General features: G+C 39.5%; 1 protein-coding gene across 1 annotated transcript; it reads right to left on the bottom strand.

Moving 5' to 3' along the window:
* Positions 1 to 14,150: 14,150 nt before the first annotated feature.
* lrrc8db (leucine rich repeat containing 8 VRAC subunit Db) lies at positions 14,151 to 21,502 on the bottom strand. The gene is made up of 2 exons (XM_072390159.1): positions 21,052 to 21,502; positions 14,151 to 18,040 (listed from the first exon to the last, which is right to left on the bottom strand). The coding sequence occupies exon 2, from the start codon at positions 18,036 to 18,038 to the stop codon at positions 15,486 to 15,488; it is 2,553 nt and encodes an 850-aa protein (XP_072246260.1). The 5' UTR covers positions 18,039 to 18,040; positions 21,052 to 21,502; the 3' UTR covers positions 14,151 to 15,485.
* Positions 21,503 to 21,865: the final 363 nt, after the last annotated feature.

Here is a 21,865-nt window from a genome sequence, read left to right as displayed (position 1 = left end):
ATTAGTAACCCTGATCTGAAGATAGCTGCCACTCCTCCTCCTCTACCTGTGGTTCGAGGAACGTGAACATTTAAATAGTCAGAGGGAGTTGATTCATTAATGCTAACATGATCCTCCCGCTGCAGCCAGGTTTTTGTAAAACAAAATATATCAATATGATGATCACAAATCAAATCATTCACTAACAGAGACTTCAAAGGGAGAGATCTAATATTCAGCAAACCACATTTAATAGTTTGATGTTTTTGTTCAGTTAAAGTTTTTGTTTTAAATTTTTTTTGCACAAGAGGATTTGCTCCTTTTGTGTTTTTTGATTGAGGGGGGGGGGGGGGGGGGGGGGGGGGGGGCAGCATCAGGTGGGAAGCCGCAGAGAAGTGTGTAAGACTACAACTCTGCATCCTGGTCTCAACCCTGGGATGTCATGTTTTTGGATGACTAATAAATTCGTCCATATTTCTAGAAATTAGAAGAGCTCCTTCCAAAGTGGGATGGATGCCGTCTCTCCTCATCAGACCAGGTTTTCTCCAGAAAGATTGCCAATTATCTATGTAGCCCACGTTGTTTGCTGGACACCATCTAGACAACCAGCGATTGAATGAGGACATGCGGCTAAACATGTCATCACTGGTCAGATTTGGCAGGGGACCAGAGAAAACTGTCCGACATTGTTTTGGCAAAATTACACACCGATGCAACATTAATTTTAGTGACCTCCGATTGGCGTAACCGGGTGTCATTACCGCCGACGTGAATAACTATTTTACCGTATTTACGTTTATCCTTAGCCAGCAGTTTTAAATAGGATTCTATGTCGCCCGCTCTGGCCCCTGGAATGCATTTGACTATGGTCGCTGGTGTCGCTAATGCCACGTTTCTGACTATAGAGCTGCCAATTACCAGGGTTTTGTCCTCAGCGGGTGTGTCGCTGAGTGGAGAAAATCTATTTGAAACGTGGACAGGTTGATGGTGAACCACGGGCTTGACTTTAGGACTATGACTCCTCTTCCTGACAGTCACCCAGCCACTCTTAAGTCCCGGCTGCTCGGGATCTGCTCGGGGACGACTAACAGAGCTAGCTACGCTAGGTGGCTTCGCACTGACTAAAGGGGCCTGGCTCGCTATCGGGTGGTTTTCAACAGTACAGAGCCGAGCTTCCAATTCAGATAACCTTGCCTCCAAAACTACAAAAAGACTACATTTGTTACATGTACCATTACCACTAAAGGAGGCAGAGGAGTAACTAAACATCTGACACACGGAGCAGGTGAAAGCAGGAGATAGAGGAAGAGAACTGGTAGCCATGCTAAGCTAGAGAACCAGATACACCGCTAAAAAGTGAAAAATAAAAACTAAAGATCTGTAAGAGTGAGCGTTAGAATATAACAAGTATGGGATAGAGTTAACTATGCAAGATGTGTAAATTATAGGGAGAAATAAGGTGATTATTAGTAGTTCAAGAAGAGCGAGAACTGTCACAGTGCACACACAAAGCAACAGGAAGTGATGCAATACGTCTTACCGCAAAGCAAAGCCGTCCAAATGAACAAAACAAAGTAAAGTCATAACTTCAAACCAACTGTTCAAATGATAAGTAACTTAACACAGAAACCATACTAATTTGACAAAGAACCAAACTGACCTCCCAAACAGGAAACAAAGGAGAACTTAAATACTGGCTGATCAGACCAATTTTGAACACAAGAGGGGGTAACACATACTAACAAATAAAGAAACAGAACCTAACAGTTAATTTAATAATCACTCAAACAAAGAATTAGCAAAATAACTAAATAAACAAATTACTTGTAAATCTACAGGAATACATCTTAACATCTAAAAGATGTTAACTACACCGTGTCCCCCCCTGATGAAGCTGCCTTGGTACAAGCTCATTGCACTTCCTGTGCATGTAGCTTTGCCTGCAGCTTGTGCTGACTTTTGCCCCCCAGCTCTCATATGGCACCAACTATTTAGCTGTACGGCTGCAGGTGCAGCCGTCACACAGACAATGCCTTATTTAGAGACTGTATTGTCAATGCCCAGTTCACTCCTGTTATATGTAAATACGCGGATCTTGAGTAATCTAAATATCTTCCGAAGGACGCCGACTAGATAAACATATGTCATGCCAGAAATAAGGTCTAGGTTTAAAAATACCGGAATTCCCCTTTAAAGAATTGTTCTGAAATACCTTGCATGTTGCCAGGGTGTGGAGTCTTGCCCTCTTACTGCTAAAAACATATGTGTGAAAATCACGAACAGGATCGGTGACAAGGGGCAGCCCTGGCAGCTTTGCGCCAAGAATGAGGACACATCTCTTGCTTTGGTTACACAGCTTATAAAAGGGACTCTGGTACCTCATACTCCCCCAGAACCCCTCACAGTCCCTTAGGGAACCCGGACGCCTTCTTTTTTCAATAGAACGTCAGAGATTATCTGTACATTTATGTGCAAACATGATAAAAATGCAGTTAACTCTGGACAACTGGTTTTACAGGAATTAACTCATATTCTGGCATCAGACCAGTCAGATGACTCTGTCAATGCAAGCCAGAAATCCTGGTTTTCCAGTCAACACGTTATAGTTGGAATTAGTGAAAATCTTTATCCTGGTGGACCTGGTGTCTGGATGTGGGCGATAGGCACAAACACATATGAAAATACCTATGTTCACGTGTAAAGCAAAATTATGAATATGTTAAAGTAAAACATGATTAATGCTTATTATAAACATATTTAATTTTTTTTCTTTGCTGTCAGTACAATATGATCTCCTTTTTTCATAGGACTATCTGAAAACTAAGAAAATGTGTTTCGCACGTTTGTCAAGTTATGTCTGAGAAAAGTGCTTCCGTCATATGAGCTTTAATAACTGAATGTCCCACATAGCTTATATAAATTCTTACATTCAGTAGCATTGTTAGAAAGAAAAAAAACATAGCATATATTTTCTTTGAAATAGAAGCATAGCGTATGCGATACGAAGAGTCGAAACTGCCCAAGCTTGTATGTCTGGTTGATTTGCCCAAGTTGAGGAAAAGACCAGATCAATATTGCATAAATTAATTTATTGTGTAATGTGAGCAATCAAATTAATTAAAGGGCCCACAGCTGTTGGAGGCGAATAAGGCCATGAATTTTTTAGTGCTACCACTTCTCCCTAAGATTTTACAATAAATATTTCTGGAGGTCTTGGATGAATTTTTCATGGTTGAGTGGGGGAGATGAAAGGGGAATGAAGGATCCAGGGGACGGGAGCTCTCTGCCGCTGACACACCACAGAGAGGTGCATCGGCTCCAATCTTTATCAATGGAACCCAACCGGCACTATTGCTTTAATTACCCTCCTTTGTCAAGCATTCCACTATCAGTGCAAATAGGTTGGGCCATGTGGTCAGCTAAAGGAGGAGGAGGAATTTTTTTTTGGTATCATGACTCCCACGAGTTGTTAATGCCCTTCCATCTTAAAAGAGGAAACAATGTAACCGTGATCGATCAGACAAATGTAGACTGGTGTGTCATGCCACTGAATTAAAGCTACAACCAGTACTTTGTGTATATAGAAGCACAAAGATTCCCTCTCAGTCATTCATATCCCAGCAGTGTGGCAGTACCAAAAAGAGCAGCAACACCTTTAATTCAAGGCCATATAATTTATTTATCTATCATAACCTTGTAGAAGACAAATCAATAAAGCATCAAACTGGTATACTGCTATATACTATATACCATGAATGAGTAACAGATGCAGTTGATTTGCATGCTGTTGTCTAGGCATCAGGTATGGACTGGATGAATAAATCAACTGTGTACAACTTGTGTATTTTACCTCATTTGGTATTCAGGGAGGATCCAGAGGTAACTAATTCAGGGGAGACATCTGCTCAGTGGGCAGCACACCAACAATATTCCTCCTGGAATACCATAGTAAACAGCATCCCGTTGTCATTATTTTCCCAATGCTAAAATCTCTGCACTGGAGAGCAGAGGTGGGGATGATGGTGCAGATTTCTTGTAGATATAGACAGAATGTGATAGTTTTCAACCACTGATGCCAAGTTTTAGAGAGCAGCTGAGATTTTGAACATTTGTTTATAGAAGAAATTGGTAGTTTTGTTAGCAAATTAAAATCCCAGATGTAATATTTCATGATAGAAAACTGCTCTGTATGGCTGAAATATGTCGGGATTGTACACCTAGTGCTGACATCGTCTTGTAAATACTTTATCAATAAAAGGTCAATGAGAGCAATGGCATGTATTAACATCATCAACTCAAAGATGGTGAATACTAATTCAGGTTCAACTTTAGAGCACACAGAAATACTGTATTTGGTACATTAGTTCACTTTTAGCTTTCCAGTAGCAGTTTGGGTAAGGTCCTTTTCTGTTTCAACAGTGTTTTGTAATTTGTATCAAATGTTGTCCCAAAACAAGAAATAAAGTTGGTAAGGGTTGGATAATGGATGATCACATTGTGACCACTGTACCAGCTGACTTTTTTGTTACACAATTCTATAGGTGTAATCAGTTCAGATTTTGACCATTTATATGTACTGAGGCAGGTTGAATGTGCAAGATCAGATGACATAGTCAGTGCGGTTACATGTGGGAAATCGGATCGGATTAATGGCTAAATTACAATAAGATTGAGTTATTCAGCTCATGTAACAAACTTAATCCGACAAGAAATTGAATTGGATCGGGTTACTTGCGATCGAATTAAATCGATAAATCGATCCGATTGCCCACTTAATGTGCCTGGAGACGAAACTGGATAGGATCGAGCGTTCTGTGCATGCTCAAGATTTTTTCCCGCAATAGTAACCCGGAAGTCGAAGGAGACGATATTACTGTAGTTGTCGCAGCCGTCAGAATGAAACAAACAACGCGATGGAGAATGTGCCGTTGTGCATCGCGTTTGTGCCATAACTAGCTCATCACAAATGTAGAGGGACGTAGCTTCATCTTGCTCTTCATCTTTCTCGAATGCCTTAGTTTTGTTGTTGGTGGTGAAGACGTCAACCGGAAGTGGCTCTATTAGCGATAGTTGAAATGGGTACAGCGCCACTTATCTACTGTGGTATTGCATGCTTTGTGCCAGTGATTCGATACATTCACCGCCATGTAACAAAGGATAATTACCCTTGCTCAAATAAGGAGCATAACCCAACTATAGCTATAATCAAGTTAATCTCATCATGTCAACCCACTGAGTGTTACTAAAAGTCAATTTTCAGTTATCTAGGCTTGACCACACCTTACCTTTGGTTATCCTTAGCTATTCCTATCCTAAGGAAATCTAAAGGGATTTTTAAATTAGAACAGTTTCAGCAGGGATAATCCATTGTATTGTAGAATTTACAATATCAACATTTAGAAACCTGACTTTATCTCCCAACGTTAGTAATGCTCAAGTTTAAATGAAAGCAAATTCCTGCAGTCAGTTTCCAAAGAAGGTTGGTATTCTGGCAGGGAAATGATGTCCATGATGTAATGTTTGATTGTCAAAGTACTTTTTGCTACATTGTGAAGTGTATATTAGAGTACAAGCTTATATGGTAGTCTTTGTTCTTCAAGCTATGAGGTTCTGTGATCTATTAATAGAAGGAAGGCAGGCATGCCACAACTGTCAGCTCCATCGAGTACTGAGCAGGACCGATTGTTTAATTCTGTTATATTCTCACCAATCAATGCATTCACTTCAAAGCGTTGGGAAACGCTTGCAACCAGAGTAGATTGATCAGTTCTAATACAAGTCATTAACATACAAGTTGTTAACAAGTGAGGCCTCTGTACTGTATCTAAAAATCAAGAGAGCCATCGATAAAGCCAATTTAAGACTTTTAGCGTCTTAAAACCTCGAGTACACACTCCTCCACTCCAGAACAGGATCGACCACTGTTAAACCGCTTACTCTTTTCTTGCTCTCTGTTCCATCTCTTATTTTGCCCCCCCGTTCACTCATTCAATCTTGGCCACTTAGCTTGAAGCCTCTGCTACTGCATGAGACCACTGGTGTGTTTTACTGATGATAAATTTATAAGTCAAACTGAGGGGAAAGTATTAAACAACCTTGTGAATAGTCGGGGTTCGCTTTAACCGAGGCGGAGTATCTTTTTCATCAACAAAAATAACTCTTCAAAGGCAGTAAAAGCATGCTTAGAAAGTAAAAGGCCGTTTTAGCAGACGAGGCCAGCGGTAGAAGGGGTGAAAACAGAAACAATCTAGCTTCTCATAGCCCCACACAGTACTCCCTCCTCTCCTAACTCTCCCAACCCCTAGCCACACCACAAGCAACACAGCATATATCCCACTCCTTAAAAAGCTAAATCAAGGCTTTGAAAAACATACAGTGTCTTTAATAATTCAAGCATTGGTGGGTTCGAATAGCCTCTTTAGCGCAGAAATATACAGTCTCCTGATATAAGATCAGTCCCTCAGGGGGCTCCCTCACCATCTCTCTGCACTGTGCCCTTTCTTAACTCCAATATGGGCTTCTGCTTAAGATGCAACTACCTGCCTGACTGCATTGAGCAGTAAAATGGAATGTATACAGAATTGTCGTGGGTGCACTAGCAGTTTCAGAATTATATATTTTTTATGGGTGTACATTTAAAAAAAAGGAAGATGCTCTGAACTTGTGTAACACCCTGTGAATCCATGAATCAAACGCAAAGTTTTGTAGTAAAGCAATTATTGCAGTTGACTAGCATCTTTACTGTGGTTGTGGACTAACACAGGATTGTAAATATTTAACTATCTTTGCACCCGATGCACATTCATTTTTCATCAAGTTTCTTGCAGTTTATTCTCAAAGCAAAGTGTTGGACTGCATAATTATTTCAGTTTAGCATTTTTTTCCAACCTATTACTTCCATAAATACAGGAATTTGAGTTATAGCTCCTCAGAGGGCTAATTTAAGAAAAGCGTGTATTAATTAATTCAACCTAGATGGAGAGGAAGAAATCCCTAAGTAAGTAAGCCGTTGGCAGACATCAAGGATGATTTTCGCCTTCAAAGGAAATGGGGATGGATTTGAGAGGATGCAGCATTTTAATCAATACCGTTGACTCTTGAGGTTGGCAGGTGTGGTTGCTGCGTGCCTCTCAGCAGAAGCAATTCCATCATTCAAGAAAGAAAACCTCAACGCGCCTACTGTGGAGATATGTACTCCCAACTTTCCGAAGCCCTCAGTTGTCTGTCGTCGTGATTAATCCATGTTAATTTCCGATTTTGCCACAATAAAACATAGTAAACGGGCTCATTTGTTTTTGTTTACAGAGTACAGTATGTGACTTTAAATATTTTGTTGTATGCTTCCATTTGTGCATATGTCCATTCTCGCATCTGATGTGTGAAATAATGAAATAAATATCGAACTCTTAAATATTTTAGTGCATTCTAGGAGTAAAGTGGAAGTGTTTTTCTGACAGACCTTGCCTAGCCCCCCCACCCCCCTGTATATTTCCTCTTCACAAATGCATTGTGTGCACCAGCTAGCCCAATCCATCACTCGGTGTATGGCGGTAGAAAAAGCACTTTCCCAGGGTGGGTGTTTTTTAGTTCTGCCAGCGTTGCTGTTTCAGTGGGCACCCGTGAGACCTAGCTGATGGACACTCTGGTCATCACTGGCAGGGAGCTTTGGGACTCTCTTCAACCCTAACCCCCCATCTCCACCTCATCCTGTTCCACTCACCTCGTGTTTTCGCTAGCACCTTTCTTTGTCCCAGCAGTGTTGTGCACTCCCTTTTTGACAATGATGACTATTGTACCTGCCTGAATTCTCCCTTGCAAAGTGGCTTTGCCTTCAGAGACCAGCCTGTTCAAGGACTTGGCTTTTTCAGAAGCTTATATCGCAAAAAAACCCCAAAACAAATACATTATTTTAATGTTGGCCATGAGAGATGGTAATTTCAATAGTTTTGGTTTATATCTCATATCCAATAGATGGCTCCAGTCTGGTGGGATTCTCTACCGATCAGCAGCATTTTTCATCATAACTCGGCAAAGCAAAGACAAAAAAAGAGGGGTTTGGGCCTCTATGTGCTCAGAACAATTATGTAGAAGTAAATCTATTCAAATTGAAGTCTGCTCCATTTTTACTCTGACAAACTGAGATTTGATTTCCAAAATGCTCGCTCATCTCTTCCACACAAAGAAGCCAGCGGGGAGAGGGTGCAATCGCTGGAGAGAATTGGGCTGGAAGGCAAATCTAGGTGATGCGTATGTTCTTAGAGTGCCCCTGGGTCTTCCATGGGTAGGTAGGCTCTGACAAAAGAGATCTGTACAGCAAAAAAATCCTCCACTCTGCTTGAGCATGGGAAATTAAGCCCAGATAAAGATTCTCTCTTAAACATACTCCCTTCTTTCTTTTCATCCACCCCCCGCCCTCCCTCCCTCTACAGTGGCAGAAGAAATTACCCATTGTACCATTAGATAAACCCAAACAGCCCTCTTCGTAAGACCTCCAGTTCCTTGTGCAGTCCCAGCTTGGCGTCCCTCGGGTGTTTGTTCAAAAGGAAAACTGTGCGGTGCCTCCGGGGGATGTTTAACTCATTGCAATGGCAAGTATTTAGAGAAAACTCAACAAGTTTGAGCCTGTCAAAGCTTGGATCCAACTGTCAGGCAGAATTATGTCTCCAAGGCGTCTGATGTGAGGTAATGACCAATTGCATCATTTTGACAAACCCACCATCGATGAGAACTAGGGCAGACTGCGATCGCTTTTTCACAAGTGTTTCATTTGAATTTGAAACACTGCTGCTAAGTGCATTAAACGATGCTGATTAACTAAGATTATGGCTGCAGCAGGGATGTGATTTCTGTTTTGATACGGAGCATAAATCCAGGCAGAGCAAACAGTCTTTTGAGTGGCTGATGAATAATTGAGAGTCAGCAGAGGGTACATCAATAAAGTGGTAATGAGGCATATTTGTGTAAAATTTCTAAGTCTCAAACTCACTGTCACTCTTCCCGAGGCCTACAGCATCCACTATTACTACTATTGGACTTGCTACTAATCCTGTCTGACTATCATCAATATTGTTACAATTCATTACCTTTTTTTTCCCCATATCATAGATATATCATGTTAAGTTTCCTAAACCAAAGTTATATCTTAATATTGGTGATCTTTGGTTTTTGTCATGTTTTGACATGTCTCACTCAAAGCACTTTGCTTCTTACCACTAACCATAATCCATCTAATTCATATGATTATTATTATAAACTGCCTCTAGATTATTGACCTATCATGCACAGAAGCTATTTCCTTAAAAATAATTTTTCTCTAACTTGTAACACGTATCAACTTTAGTATAGTGTAGCATAAAACCCCTCCTCCCCCCGGTTGTGTCATGATTTTTAGATATCTGAAAATGAAATGTCTCTTAACCTTAAACCGAACCCATCGATTATTTTTACTTGTTACAAGATTAATCTCATGTTGTAACACTATTTTATACAAAATATACCATACTTTATATCTTCATCGTATCTGTGTTTTAATTTATATCTTTCTTTGACAATCACATATTTTTTAAGCAAATTTTTCAATCCTAATCCCTCTAAAATACATCCAAACCTAACCTTTATTGTTTATAAAAATCTATTTTGTCACGTTCCGAACCTTTTCAACTGATGATATAATACATGTTAACCCTGGTCCAGCAATAATTATGGTATTGTTCTTTCAATGTAAAATCTATGAGAATTATATGTAATATTATATTATATTATTACCTTGTCATGTGGTGTGATCGTTCCCTTGTCTTGTCACATCATGTAGCCATTTAATCCAAACCTTTTCTGTGTTGTCCAATTTATATTTCTCAGTTGAATCATTATGAGCATAAATTAAAGCAACACATTATTTATTCACATGGCACATTCCATACACATGGACAGGATAAAACATAAAAAACCCCACAATGAATAAATGAAATAATTAAGTTGTAAATTTATTAAAAAGCATTTTTCACTGCATGAGTATGTCATGCCATCTATTTAAAATAGATTATATCCCCAACTACTATCAAGTCCACAAAGAGCTTCATCATCTGTGTTGATGTTTCAACAGCAGGCCAAAACTGAGCCTTTGGTGCCCTCTATCTTTAAGTCAAGGTAGCAAGATGTTTAAAAATCAAATAGACAGCCAATTTTGATCAAATGTAAACTATTCATGAACTGAATTAATTTGCAATCACTTGCAGTGAACTTTAGTGATTAATTCTACTATACAGTCACTTATCTGTGCTGGATATGAGCCTAAAGACGAGGTCAGCCTTCCCAGATATGTTTTCATGTTTGTGCTCATGATGATTTTGAAAGTGACACTTGGTAATTTGATTTGAAAATGTTACAAAAGCAACTCACACATTTGATTTTTTTTATACCATAGTATCTACAGGTCACTTTCTTAGGAGTAAAATTGTTCCTTTGTTCTACCTTTTTCTTGCACAGTTGTGGCATGTTGTGTCCACCTGGAGTACTGTTGACCTTCTGTAAGGCAGCTAGCTAGTTAAAGAAGTCCATTTTCAAGGCTGTTCTTGCTCATATCAAAACTCTATTATAGATTTTACCTCCAGGGGAACCTAGGGCTCACAAGGTCCTTGGCAATTTTACCTGAGGAAAAAGCTAAAAGGATTTGAATCTCCTAGGATGGATGAGGAGGGGGAGGGTGTAAGGACGAGAGAGAGGGTGGGATGCGCACCCTAGGACCCGAGCCCCATAATCTCTCTCTGCCAAGCAGGGAGCAAAGCAGAGCAAAAATGGAGATTTGGAGATGGTTCAGTGGCAGTGAACCCTGAACATCAGGGCCTGCAGTAGTGGTGGAGGAGCCAGGGAAACCTTGAAAAACAGGAGGTGGAAAAGAAGAGCTGAGCGCTTGTTGTCAAGAGATTGCCAGGGGAGCTAGCTTGAGCTCCCAGAAACACAGCTTCCAATACATTTAACATATATGAAAGAAGAACAGCTCTCTCCTCACACCATCCTTAACTATGTGTACTAACAAGACAGATGGAGGCCAAAGATGCAGACAGATCACATCAGGACATCTGTCACTTCATGGCAACAGCCTCCTTAATAAGTGACAAGGCTTCCTCACCCCGTGGGCACAGGATGGGAGGAGGTGGGGGTGGGGGGTAGTGTCTCGGAGCATAGGCTGTGCAAAGCAGCCGTCAAAGTCATGCAGCAGCAACCCCCCTCCCCCCCTCCCATTTTTTTTAGCTTTTTTTTTTTTTTAAACAACTTGTCCCAATTACAACCAATCACATACGATCTATGCCCTTGATTATCATCACGGGCAGTAGACATTAATGTTGCCTTATATGCGTGCTGACACGAGGCTATGCAGTAATTAGTGGACTTTGGTGGAGTTTCATCACCAAATGTTTTCAAAATACTGAACGTCTTAATTTGCAAGTAGAAGAGAGGACGAGGAGGGGGGGGGTTCACGTCGAGAGAAAATAATGCCCCACAGAAATAATTAAAGCATAATTACAGCTCATCAGCTGTGCAAGTGCTCACAAAGTGCTGTCGCTATTCTGCCTCTTTCCCCGGGTCATCAGCGGAGTAGGAGGCCACATATGGATCCAAAAATTCCCAGCACAGCAGCGCTTGGACTAAATAAATGCTCATGTCTTATTTCCAGAAATACCAGGAGGAAACTGAATTGGCCGTAACAATTAGAATTCAAATTAAGTTCTCATGCAGTTACACAAGTGTAACAGCATGGACGCTTATTGTCTCCAATAAACTCAGGCGGCACTCCTCAAATCAGAAAGCTCATATGGACAGCAGGTCGTTAAAGCAATAACTCGTTTCCTGAGCCTATGCATCAAAGCGTATGCTCCTTACAAGACTGAGGAGCCAGTGAACCTTTTAAATTGACATCATGTTAGCTCTGTCCCCAGGACACAGTGTAGCCTGATGGCTATTCTATGTTCTGGGATGACCACTTCTTACAGATATGGCTGGCGGTGCAGGGCTTGTAAGAGGGACAGTGCACACTAAGTGTTTGTGACGAGTGCTGAGGCCATTACTCGATCCCAAGGGAGTAATAAAGGCTGGACTGTAGGCTATGCGTTTTCTTCATCCACCTGATGGCAGACTTATAACAAGCCCGGTGTCAGGCCGGCTTAAAGTCATACATCCTCTCTCTGCTGCTGTGCCCAGAGTTATCAAGAAACATGTTTACCCCTCCGAGTTCAGAGCTGAGGAGCCAAATGGCACGATGGTCGCCATAAAGCCTGCTATGATCACGTCAGCCGTCCTTACAAGGAATTTGGGAAAATGTCTTTTTTTTTGCCCGCCTGCATGCTTGGAAAAATATACGCATGACAAATACAACCGAATCCCCTCTAGTGGTGAAATGGAGGCACAAATACAGAAACGGTTCTATACATGCAAAAATCATTTTAAAGTCATTCGATATTTCCATCTCATCCAATTCATTAAAGAATGAAAATGTGTCATTAACCTTAATACAAAATTAAACTATAATACTGTTTTTCAGTGGTTATTATTCTTTCATTCGTTCACTGAAACTAAATCTACACATTTGCACACTGTGCACATCCTCTACAAAGATACCAGGAAAGACAGTTTTTGTCTTTTTTTGTCAGTTTGCCTTTCAATTTCATTTAATGACCAGTTGATACATTCAGATATATCAGCAGAGGAAGACCTCAGTCACTTGCTTCTGGATTGTAACTCAAGAGTCGAAAAATAATCTACCAATCTAGTATTGGGAACTGGGGTTGATTTATTTTTATAGGCTTGGTTAATTTTAATGCAGCAATGCCGACACAAAACTTCATCTGAATGTTCCTTAAAAAATCCACTCACTTTCCTCTACTTGTATGAAATAATATTTTCCATAAAATAATTCACATCTTCTCCTATGGTGCTTTATTGTCAAATGTACGTACATTGTGACAGAGCAGAACTGAATATTGATAACACACTATGAATTTACGTGCAGGCATAATTCAATCTAGGCGATATATATCATCTCTGTAACATATCTAAAGAAAATTTGGCTCGAGCTGATTTGAATGCCCAAATTTCTTTTATGTGAATGTCCAACATATGAGCATCATGCTCTATGACTGCATGGTTGTGTGGTATAAGTCAATCATTTATGAAAGTAGTGTATGATGTGTTGTGCGTCTCCTTTTGAAAAGTGCATGAAAAGTGGATAAAGGTACACAAACATTTTTACATTTTCTCAAATCCGTCTATATAATATTTAACTCACAAAGTTGATGCAAAGTGCATAAAGAAATAAAATGTGAAAGTAATAAAAAATATTTATTATTATAATCATCATTATAATGTTTCACACGACTCAGGTTTTTGACAGTTATATTAGTCCGCACATATGGGGACTAATGCTCTGTAATATCATATGATGATTGAAAAATTATATCTATATATTACCATTAATATAATGTACTGTATAGTATAGTTTACAACACAGAGGTTCTCTGACATTAAACAGGTACAATGACAATTCATTTCCACTAGAGGGAAACATAACATAACACATTTGTTCATTAGAAGTCTCTCCTGCCACATCTTCAACTCTCTTTCATAATACATACATGTTAGAACTACTTTTTAGGTTTTAGTTGATGGTTCATTTCTATAGTTTAGCAGTAAGAGCATAATTCTGATACAATTTCACTGAGAGAGTGTGGTACATTCTCAGATAGTTGAATGGCTGACTACTGGCAGCCTGCTTAGCCTGCAGCTATAATCTTTTTTGTTGTCCATATTTACATACATATACACATTTATGTATGTATGGACACACACAAACACACATGTATGAGTGCATGTATTATACATACGTTCTGAAAAGTCCAGCTATTCAGGGGCCTCCTGCACCACATTTAAGTTACTTATATACTTGGGTTTAAGAAAATACTTTATTTTCTAGTCTAAAAAAATATGAATTAATTACATTTTATCATTTAAAACAATCAGATATCAAGGTTCACCTGTATAATTATATAAATTAATTAAAAAATGTATGCTTGACGCAAAAATAACTACAATGAAATTTGATTTATTATTATTGTCTGCATTGACTAATAGAGATAACAAGCATACAGTATAATAATGCTTTTATTCATATAGCACATTTTAAAAACAGGCTTACAAAGTGCTGTGCAGTCAAAAAACACACACAAACAAAATACATAATAAATATATTGTTTACAAGAATAAAGCATTACTGGACATATAGTCAAAGACAAAACTAGATAAATGTGTCTTGTGTTTTCCTGAACACATTAAATGATTAAAAAATATTGGCATGCCTGAAGACTAAATAGATAAAAAAAAATGGTTTATGGGAAATTATTGGAGAATATGAAAAATAAATGAAAGATTAAGATATGGGTTTATTAAGGATACTTCTGCTGCTCGTGGTCGTCCAGTAGCAAATTTCTGAACGGTAAGTTCACTGAAATAAAACAGTTTTAAAAGCATTTTATTCTATTTATTATATTGCAGATTTGATCATAATAGGTTTATTGTAAAATTAGCAATAAAGTGCTTGATAAAACTGTTACAGTGGTGAGGTCTGTCAATTATCAGGGTAACACTGCTTGTGTAAAGATATGTTGCTTTTGAATTTGTACCAAGCAGAAACAGAAAACTACCCAAAGCACATAAAACAAAAAAAAAAATTCATACTTAACAAGTTTATCTTTATTTGTGATTTAAGTGTACTGACCATTAGGGATGGAATAAAATAGAGCAAAGTTAAAAAAGGCTATTTGTTTGTTCATTTGGAAACTTCGATGAGAAGATTGATGCCAAGTTTAAGTATGCTAAATACGAAGCTACGGTTAGCTGGTTAGCTCAGCTTTGCATACACATTGTAAGCAGGGGAAAACACTGGTAATTTTACATAAACAAAAAATAAGTGTTTCTTAAAAAAAGATTTAAAAGTTTTGGAAGATTTTTTATTCTATCCATTGACAAAGCCATTCAAGTCATTTCCCCTGTATACAAGCTAATGCTATGCTAAGCTAAATGTCTTCCAATTGTAGCTTTATATTTAATGGTCAAACATATGTTTGTGAGTGAAATTACCAAAATAAAAACCTCATACTCATTTAACTATCAATTCACTAATAAGTTCTATCTAGTTAACCAGAATAAACCTAAATGAATTTTTTTCTCAAGAATTTCTCTTGATTCACTAAACATCTGTGCATACAAAAGATAAAGAAATCTTAGTGTGATTAGAGTTCTAACAAACTCTCTCATTAACTAGAAAAAAGTGAGAACAAAATTTCCAGATATGACAAAAGCGGGAATACTGTCTGTGGTTTACCCTAGGTTTCTCCTTAATACCAAGCATGTATATGCTGTACTAAACAACAAGGTGTACTCAATCTGAACTACAATTTCTATTCATGGTATGCTTTAAAAGACACCTAAAATTAAATGGATATGATGCTGTGTTACTACCGTCCATCACTGAGACATTTACACCCATTTCCAAAAACACTAGCTTCCTGATTCATGCTTTCTTTGACTTCAATTGGTAGTGAGTCAAAGAGGTGATCCTCAACCACCAGGCAGCTCCTGCGAAGATGTATGCACTGGCCAAGCTGAGACGGGAGACGATCCAGACAGTTTCCCTTCAACTCCAGGTGTGTGAGCTGTGAAAGGTTGCCAATTTTCTCAGGAATGGAAGAAATACAGTTGTGTCCAAGACATAATGTCCTTAGCTTGGAGCACTTGAACAGTTGCTTGGGAACTATCTCGACTTTGTTACCTGTAATGGCAAAATGTTGGAGATTCTGCAGAAAGCCTACCTCCAGTGGTATTACCACTATGGAGTTATGGCTGACATCAAGGTATCTCAACTTGAGAAGGGTAAATAACGGTGTGGGCAGCGATTCCAGCTTGTTATGTGAGAGATAGAGCGACTCCAGGTTTTTTACATGACTGATAGACAGTGGAATGGTGATGATCTTATTGTACCAAAGTTTGAGACAAGTTAGTCTTTTGAGGTGCTGAAAGCTGATGACTTCTTCAATGGTACGAATGTTGTTAGATTTTAGATCAAGTTCCTGAAGATTGTTCAAACTGAAGATGGCATGGGGTATTCGCTCCAGCTCACAGTTATGAAGCTCTAGTTCTGCAAGGTTCATCATTTTCTTCAAACTATTCAGCACTAAGAGCTTTGTGCCATCATTATGAATAACCAGTCTGATCAAATGTGGAGACAGATCCGTGAGGTTTGTTGGAATCTTTGTGAGGTTGCTTTTTAGATGTAAAATCTTTAAGTGCCTGAGATCTCGCAGAGACTCAAGTCCGATTAGTTTGTTGTTTTCAGAGTTCAGGTTACCAACCAAGTACAACTCTCGTAAATTTTTCAACAAATATACCCAACTAGGAATCTCAGCAACATCTGTGAATTTGACATGAAGGCACCGAAGGTGATCACAGAGAAAAATGAAAGCAGTCTGCTCAACTTTGGCAGGGCAGTGGTAGAAGTGCAGCTCCTGGAGATTGATCATTTGGGAGATCTTAGCTGTTATCCTGGCCTCAGGGATTAATTCCAATTTCAGGATCTCCAGGTCAGTGAGATCGAACACAGCATCTGGCACACCAGACAACATGAAAAGATGAAGTTCCAACTTATCTTGAGGATTTCGTGTTACATGCTGCCGCAGCTTCTCAAAGGTCCACTCGTGATTTAAACTGATCTCTCGAAGTTTGTTCTCACTCACCTCGGAGAGAAAAACCCCAAAACGCTTTGAATACAGTTGGTCGTACTGATCAACCATGTGGAGGAGAAATGCAAAATCATTCTTAACATCAGGAATGTCACTGAAGCTGCTCTCCTCTCTGACTTTTTCAAAGGAATACTCCTTAAGTGGTCGCCGAAAAAGCCAGAACAGTGTGTAAATGCAAATAATGCCATAAACGCATATGAGAGCAATATAACTGACAAGGAGTTTCTTTAACATAAACGCCATGTTATGCGTACAATGGAATTTAGCATATCCGGTCAAATGCTTTATTTCAGGTTCACACACATGGTCAAAATCTATAGATGCCACGAATGTCATTGTATAGCACAGGATCAAAATAAATTTCACAGTTTTGATGACTGTCTGAATGGCATAGAGTCTGTAAATCAAATCACTGTCTTCCACATGGGCACGGAATTTCCGAACTTTTTCAAACAGGGCCTTCGCCTGCTCACCATCTTTTTTGTCCAGTATAGTCATAGACGGAACTTCACTTACAAGCTTTTCAGCAGAAAAGGCCATCTCCGATTTGGTCAACACTGGAGCGGACTGGTTCGGACTGCCCTCCTCGCTGCTTGTGGACAGATGTTTAAGGAGAGAGGAGGCCCCAGCCAGTCTCTGCTTGTTCTCTTCTGAGTCCTCACATGCAGTCTCAGACAGTGCTTTGGTAGTCCAAGGTGATTCAAAACATTTTCCAAGTATGGAAACAAAATGTTCTATTTTTGAACTTGTCTTTGGGTATTTGAACCAGAAGTTGCTACTGACCATCAACACAATAGTGTGAATTAGAGCAAGGTATGGGAAATACTTAGAATACCAAGGAAGAGCAACGTGGTAGCACATCTGGTTGACAAAAACATACTGCTGAAAATCCAGCTTAGTCCTGACGCCTGTAGGCTCGGGCTGCTCAAAAACAGGTGACTCTGTTGAGTGAATTGTAGGGATGATGCTGTCAGGAGGCTTTTTTGCCATCAGAGGAGCAGCTTGTTCCCCAATTGCACTCTCTTTGTTCCATAAACCATCAGCTGGCTCAGGTGGTTGGGTTCCCAGGAAGCTGCCGGCTCCCTCCGTAGTTTGTTCCAAGATGGGAAGACAAACAACTTGGTCCTTAGTTAACTGCATGGTTCCAGAAAATATGGCCAACATCAGCATGACAATACCAAGATAATCCATGAAGACATCCCACCATGGTTTCAGGATTCTATAAGTTGGTTGGATGTCGTTCAGCGAGGCTACTTCTGTGAGGGTGAACATTCCTGCAGGGGAGAATAGTTCATCAGAATGACTGGAAGCAAATAATAAGAAAATATTGGATGGATTTAATTTTTAAAATCAAACTTGCCTACGGACCCAGAAAAGGGCAAAATGTTACAACCACCTTGCTTTCTCATATTGGCAATAACGACTGAGATGCCTGCAGTTATTCCTAACTTAAAGGGGAAGTTAATTTTCTTTTAAACCTAGACCTTATTTCTGACATACAAATCTAATCATTGATAACATTTTGGTGAAAGTCGGTGTCCTTTGGACGCTATTTAGATCACTTGAGATCTAGATAACGGGAGTGAACGGGGCATAGACAATAAAGCCTCTAAATAAGGCATTATCTGTCTTTATTTCACCAATACTTTAAGACGAATGAATGTGTACTATTGTACTGTTAGTTCAGAGCTGCCGTGTTGTTGTTATTGGTTGCTTTGTACACTCGGGTTACTTGGAATAGTCACTGACGCGTGCCGCTGCAGCACAGCTTATTTACTCCTTGCTCTGTGACGGTCGGCTATCTTCACACGGAGTTTGCTACTGCTGACAACATGGTTTGCGTTTGTGTATTTCCAAACTGTCCAAACAAAATGACTACATAGACGAAGTTCAGCTTTCACAGGCTTCCTTTGCGCGACCTGGATTTACTAAAGCTCTGGCTAGCTGTGCAGAAAATGGACCTGAATACTGAAGCGTGCGGATCATCGGGTTTACAGAGCTCACTTCGCTCCGGAAGACTTTTTTCCCCCAAAGGCACAGAAAGAAGGCATAGGTAAACATCGTCCACAGGAACACCACTAGTTAGCATCGATTCACGGACGTGCAGCGGTCTGTTGTTCTCTAGCCAGCTGTTCCTCTCTCTGCTTCTGCATCCTCCTTTCCAGGAGCTCCTCATCCATATACTCTGGCTCAAAATGGTAAGGACGTCCATCATACTCAATGTTGTTGTCCACGTCGTCAAAATCTGATAAATATTCTGCCATGTTGCACAAAACTAGCTATAGCAAACTCTGTGTGAAGATAGCTGACCGTCACAGAGCATGGAGTAAATAAGCTGTGCTGCAGCGGCATGGGTCGATGACTTTATCCCAAGTGACCCGGGTGTAGAAAGCCTCCAATAACAACAACAACACGGCAGTTCTAACTAACAGTGCAATAGCACGTGTTCATTCATTCATTCATCTTAAAGTATTGGTGAAATAAATACAGATATTGCCTTATTTAGAGGCTGTATTGTCTATAGAATAGAAAAATACTTTATTCATCCCCCAGTGGGGGGAATTGAAATTAGTCGATCAGCTCAAAAAATTATAAATATTTACAATGATTTCATACTAATACAATACAATACATACAATAATAATAATCAATGACAAAATAAATAAAATAAATTTGAGAAGAACATGGCAGCAGTCACTATTAAAAAAGCCTTATTGCTGTGGGGACAAAGGACTATACCCCGTACACTCGTTATATGGATATACACGGATGTTGAGTGATCTAAATAGCGTCGAAAGGATGCTAACTTTCACCACATTGTTATTGACGAGTAGATTTATAAGAACGAGTAGTGCATAAGAACGTATTTTATACCAGAAATAAGGTTCAGGTTCTAAAAAAAACAACTTCCCCTTTAATGGAATGTTTTGGCAGTCCCATCCCATATATACCACAAGAAACTTGCACTTTGATTGGACAAAAAGTGATAAACACTACAAAGATTTTAACAACACCTCAGTTTACAGAACCAAGGGCATGAAAAGAGCAAAAAAAAAAATCTGTTGCCATGTATTTAAGCACAGAGATTACAGTGAAAATCTACACCGCATTTACACAATGCATTTGGAGATGGTCGTGAGGAGCTATGTGGTGACAAAAAAGGCAGTTGTTTGTGTCTGGTCCTAATCCATTATAATCCATTGTTGTGGTTTGTTGGATGGGCCAGTGTAGCGATTTTTAGAAAACAAGTGTTCTACGCACAGTAATTTAATGTCATGGGGTTTAAAAATTGATTAATTTATGTATTTTAACTACAGGATGTTTTGCAGTCTTTCATCACAGAAAGAGAGGTATTTTCATATTAGGGTTGTATTGGATCTCTAAATTGTTTTTATTGTTCAGTTTTAAGTATTTGAAATGACTTAGACAACATATTAGACCGTCCTTAAGGTAATGCATTTCAAATTCAACACAGAAAAATACAGACACAAGAGAACTTAAGTAGTAGAGGAAAAACATTTCGTGTGGCATTTATGCTAATACAACTTAATTGTTTTTCATGTTTATATATATCATGCTAAGCACACAAGCATTACATATATCAGAATTCTGAGATAGCCTCTTCAATTTTTTTTAGATACTCTGTCAGGATTCTGATTGGGATCTCTGTTATATAGCCCTTTGTACAGCACTTTGGTCAGTGTAAACTGCATAAAAATGTGCTTTCAAAATAAATATAATTTACTATAAATACTGACATTCTACATCAAAATATTGTAACAGTACACCACAACAAATTCCTTGTATGTGTCAACCAACTTGGCAATAAAACCGTTTCTTATTAAGTCAGAAATGTTCATCTAAAACATTTTAGACAGTGTGTTTATAATAGAAAATAGACATTCAGTTGTAAAATGGCTCAGCCACTAACATGTTTAGGGAACGCTGAAGGCAAGAAGGTCAATTTTGACAAAGAGGCTGCAGAGCAGGTTGAGACCGGCTCCAGCAACAAGACGCATTCATGGACGCAGAACAAGAGGTGGAGCTAATGTCTGTGAAGCCCCAAACTCAACGTTTAAATCTGAGTTCCAACCCGAAAACAAGTGAGCTGCTCACATTAAACCAGAGCGTTTAATACAGGTTTGATTAAACGGTCCACCCACCTGCACAAAATTCGCATCGCCATATAGCTTGCTAACATAACTGGGCCACAGCCTTGTGGTTACATTTTGTAAGCCGCGTAGAACTGAGATGAGGACCTCCAATAAAACTGCAACATACGCACCTTCAGAGGGTTTGATCCAGTTAAGTGGATGCCAGTGGTACCGAACAACACCTCCTCTTACATGCCATGTTTTGCTGATGTCATGAGATCGTCCCTTCTTCGCGCCACTTCAGTCGCAGGCCTGTCTGCGGGGCTATAAGCAGCTTAGCTGACAACCCCCTCCTCGCTTCAGATGGTCGGGTCCTCTGCCTCTGAATGGCGACGCCGCCGCCACGGCAGCACCAGCTGCTGGATGTGCACCCGGCTTGATGTTACTCTGGCACTCCTTTAAGCTGATGATGTTGATCATCAGTGCGTAATGTCAGAGCCGTTCATTTGCACACTTGTAGCGTACAGGAGAAATCTGTCCTGATGTTACACATGGGCTGTTACTGCCTCAGCAGCTGACAACTACTGAAAACCTTTCTCCATTTAAGAGTTTTGAATTGATGGAGTTAGGGACCGTGGTAAAAGTGCAAATACCTCATTTAAAGTGAAATAATGGTATCACTGTTCAGTGGCTTTCTATTCAAAGCATTAGAAGACAACTGCACATGAAAAAAGAAGCATTAAATACAGTATTTAGAAAAGCAAGAACCCTGTTTGTCATCAGAGATGGGTCAAATTTATAAATTTATCATATTTTCATCATTCAGGAGTTTTGAAGAAGGGCTGTATGACATACTTAATGAGTAGTTAGTACCTTACCTGCAGTAGGCAGCAAGTAGACAATCAGAATATTCTCCATTTGGAGAAGCAGGGAGGAATTGTCATGGTTTAGCCAAGCTAACAGCAACTGAGACCGTTGTGGTCACCTTCCTTGGTCTTCTTGGTA

Source organism: Leuresthes tenuis, unplaced genomic scaffold (assembly GCF_036924035.1).
Source record: "Leuresthes tenuis unplaced genomic scaffold, fLeuTen1.0.hap1 SCAF_7, whole genome shotgun sequence".
NCBI classification, from domain to species: Eukaryota; Metazoa; Chordata; class Actinopteri; order Atheriniformes; family Atherinopsidae; genus Leuresthes; species Leuresthes tenuis.
Note: the sequence above shows the minus strand (reverse complement) of the source record. Positions and strands in the feature narration are given on the sequence as shown.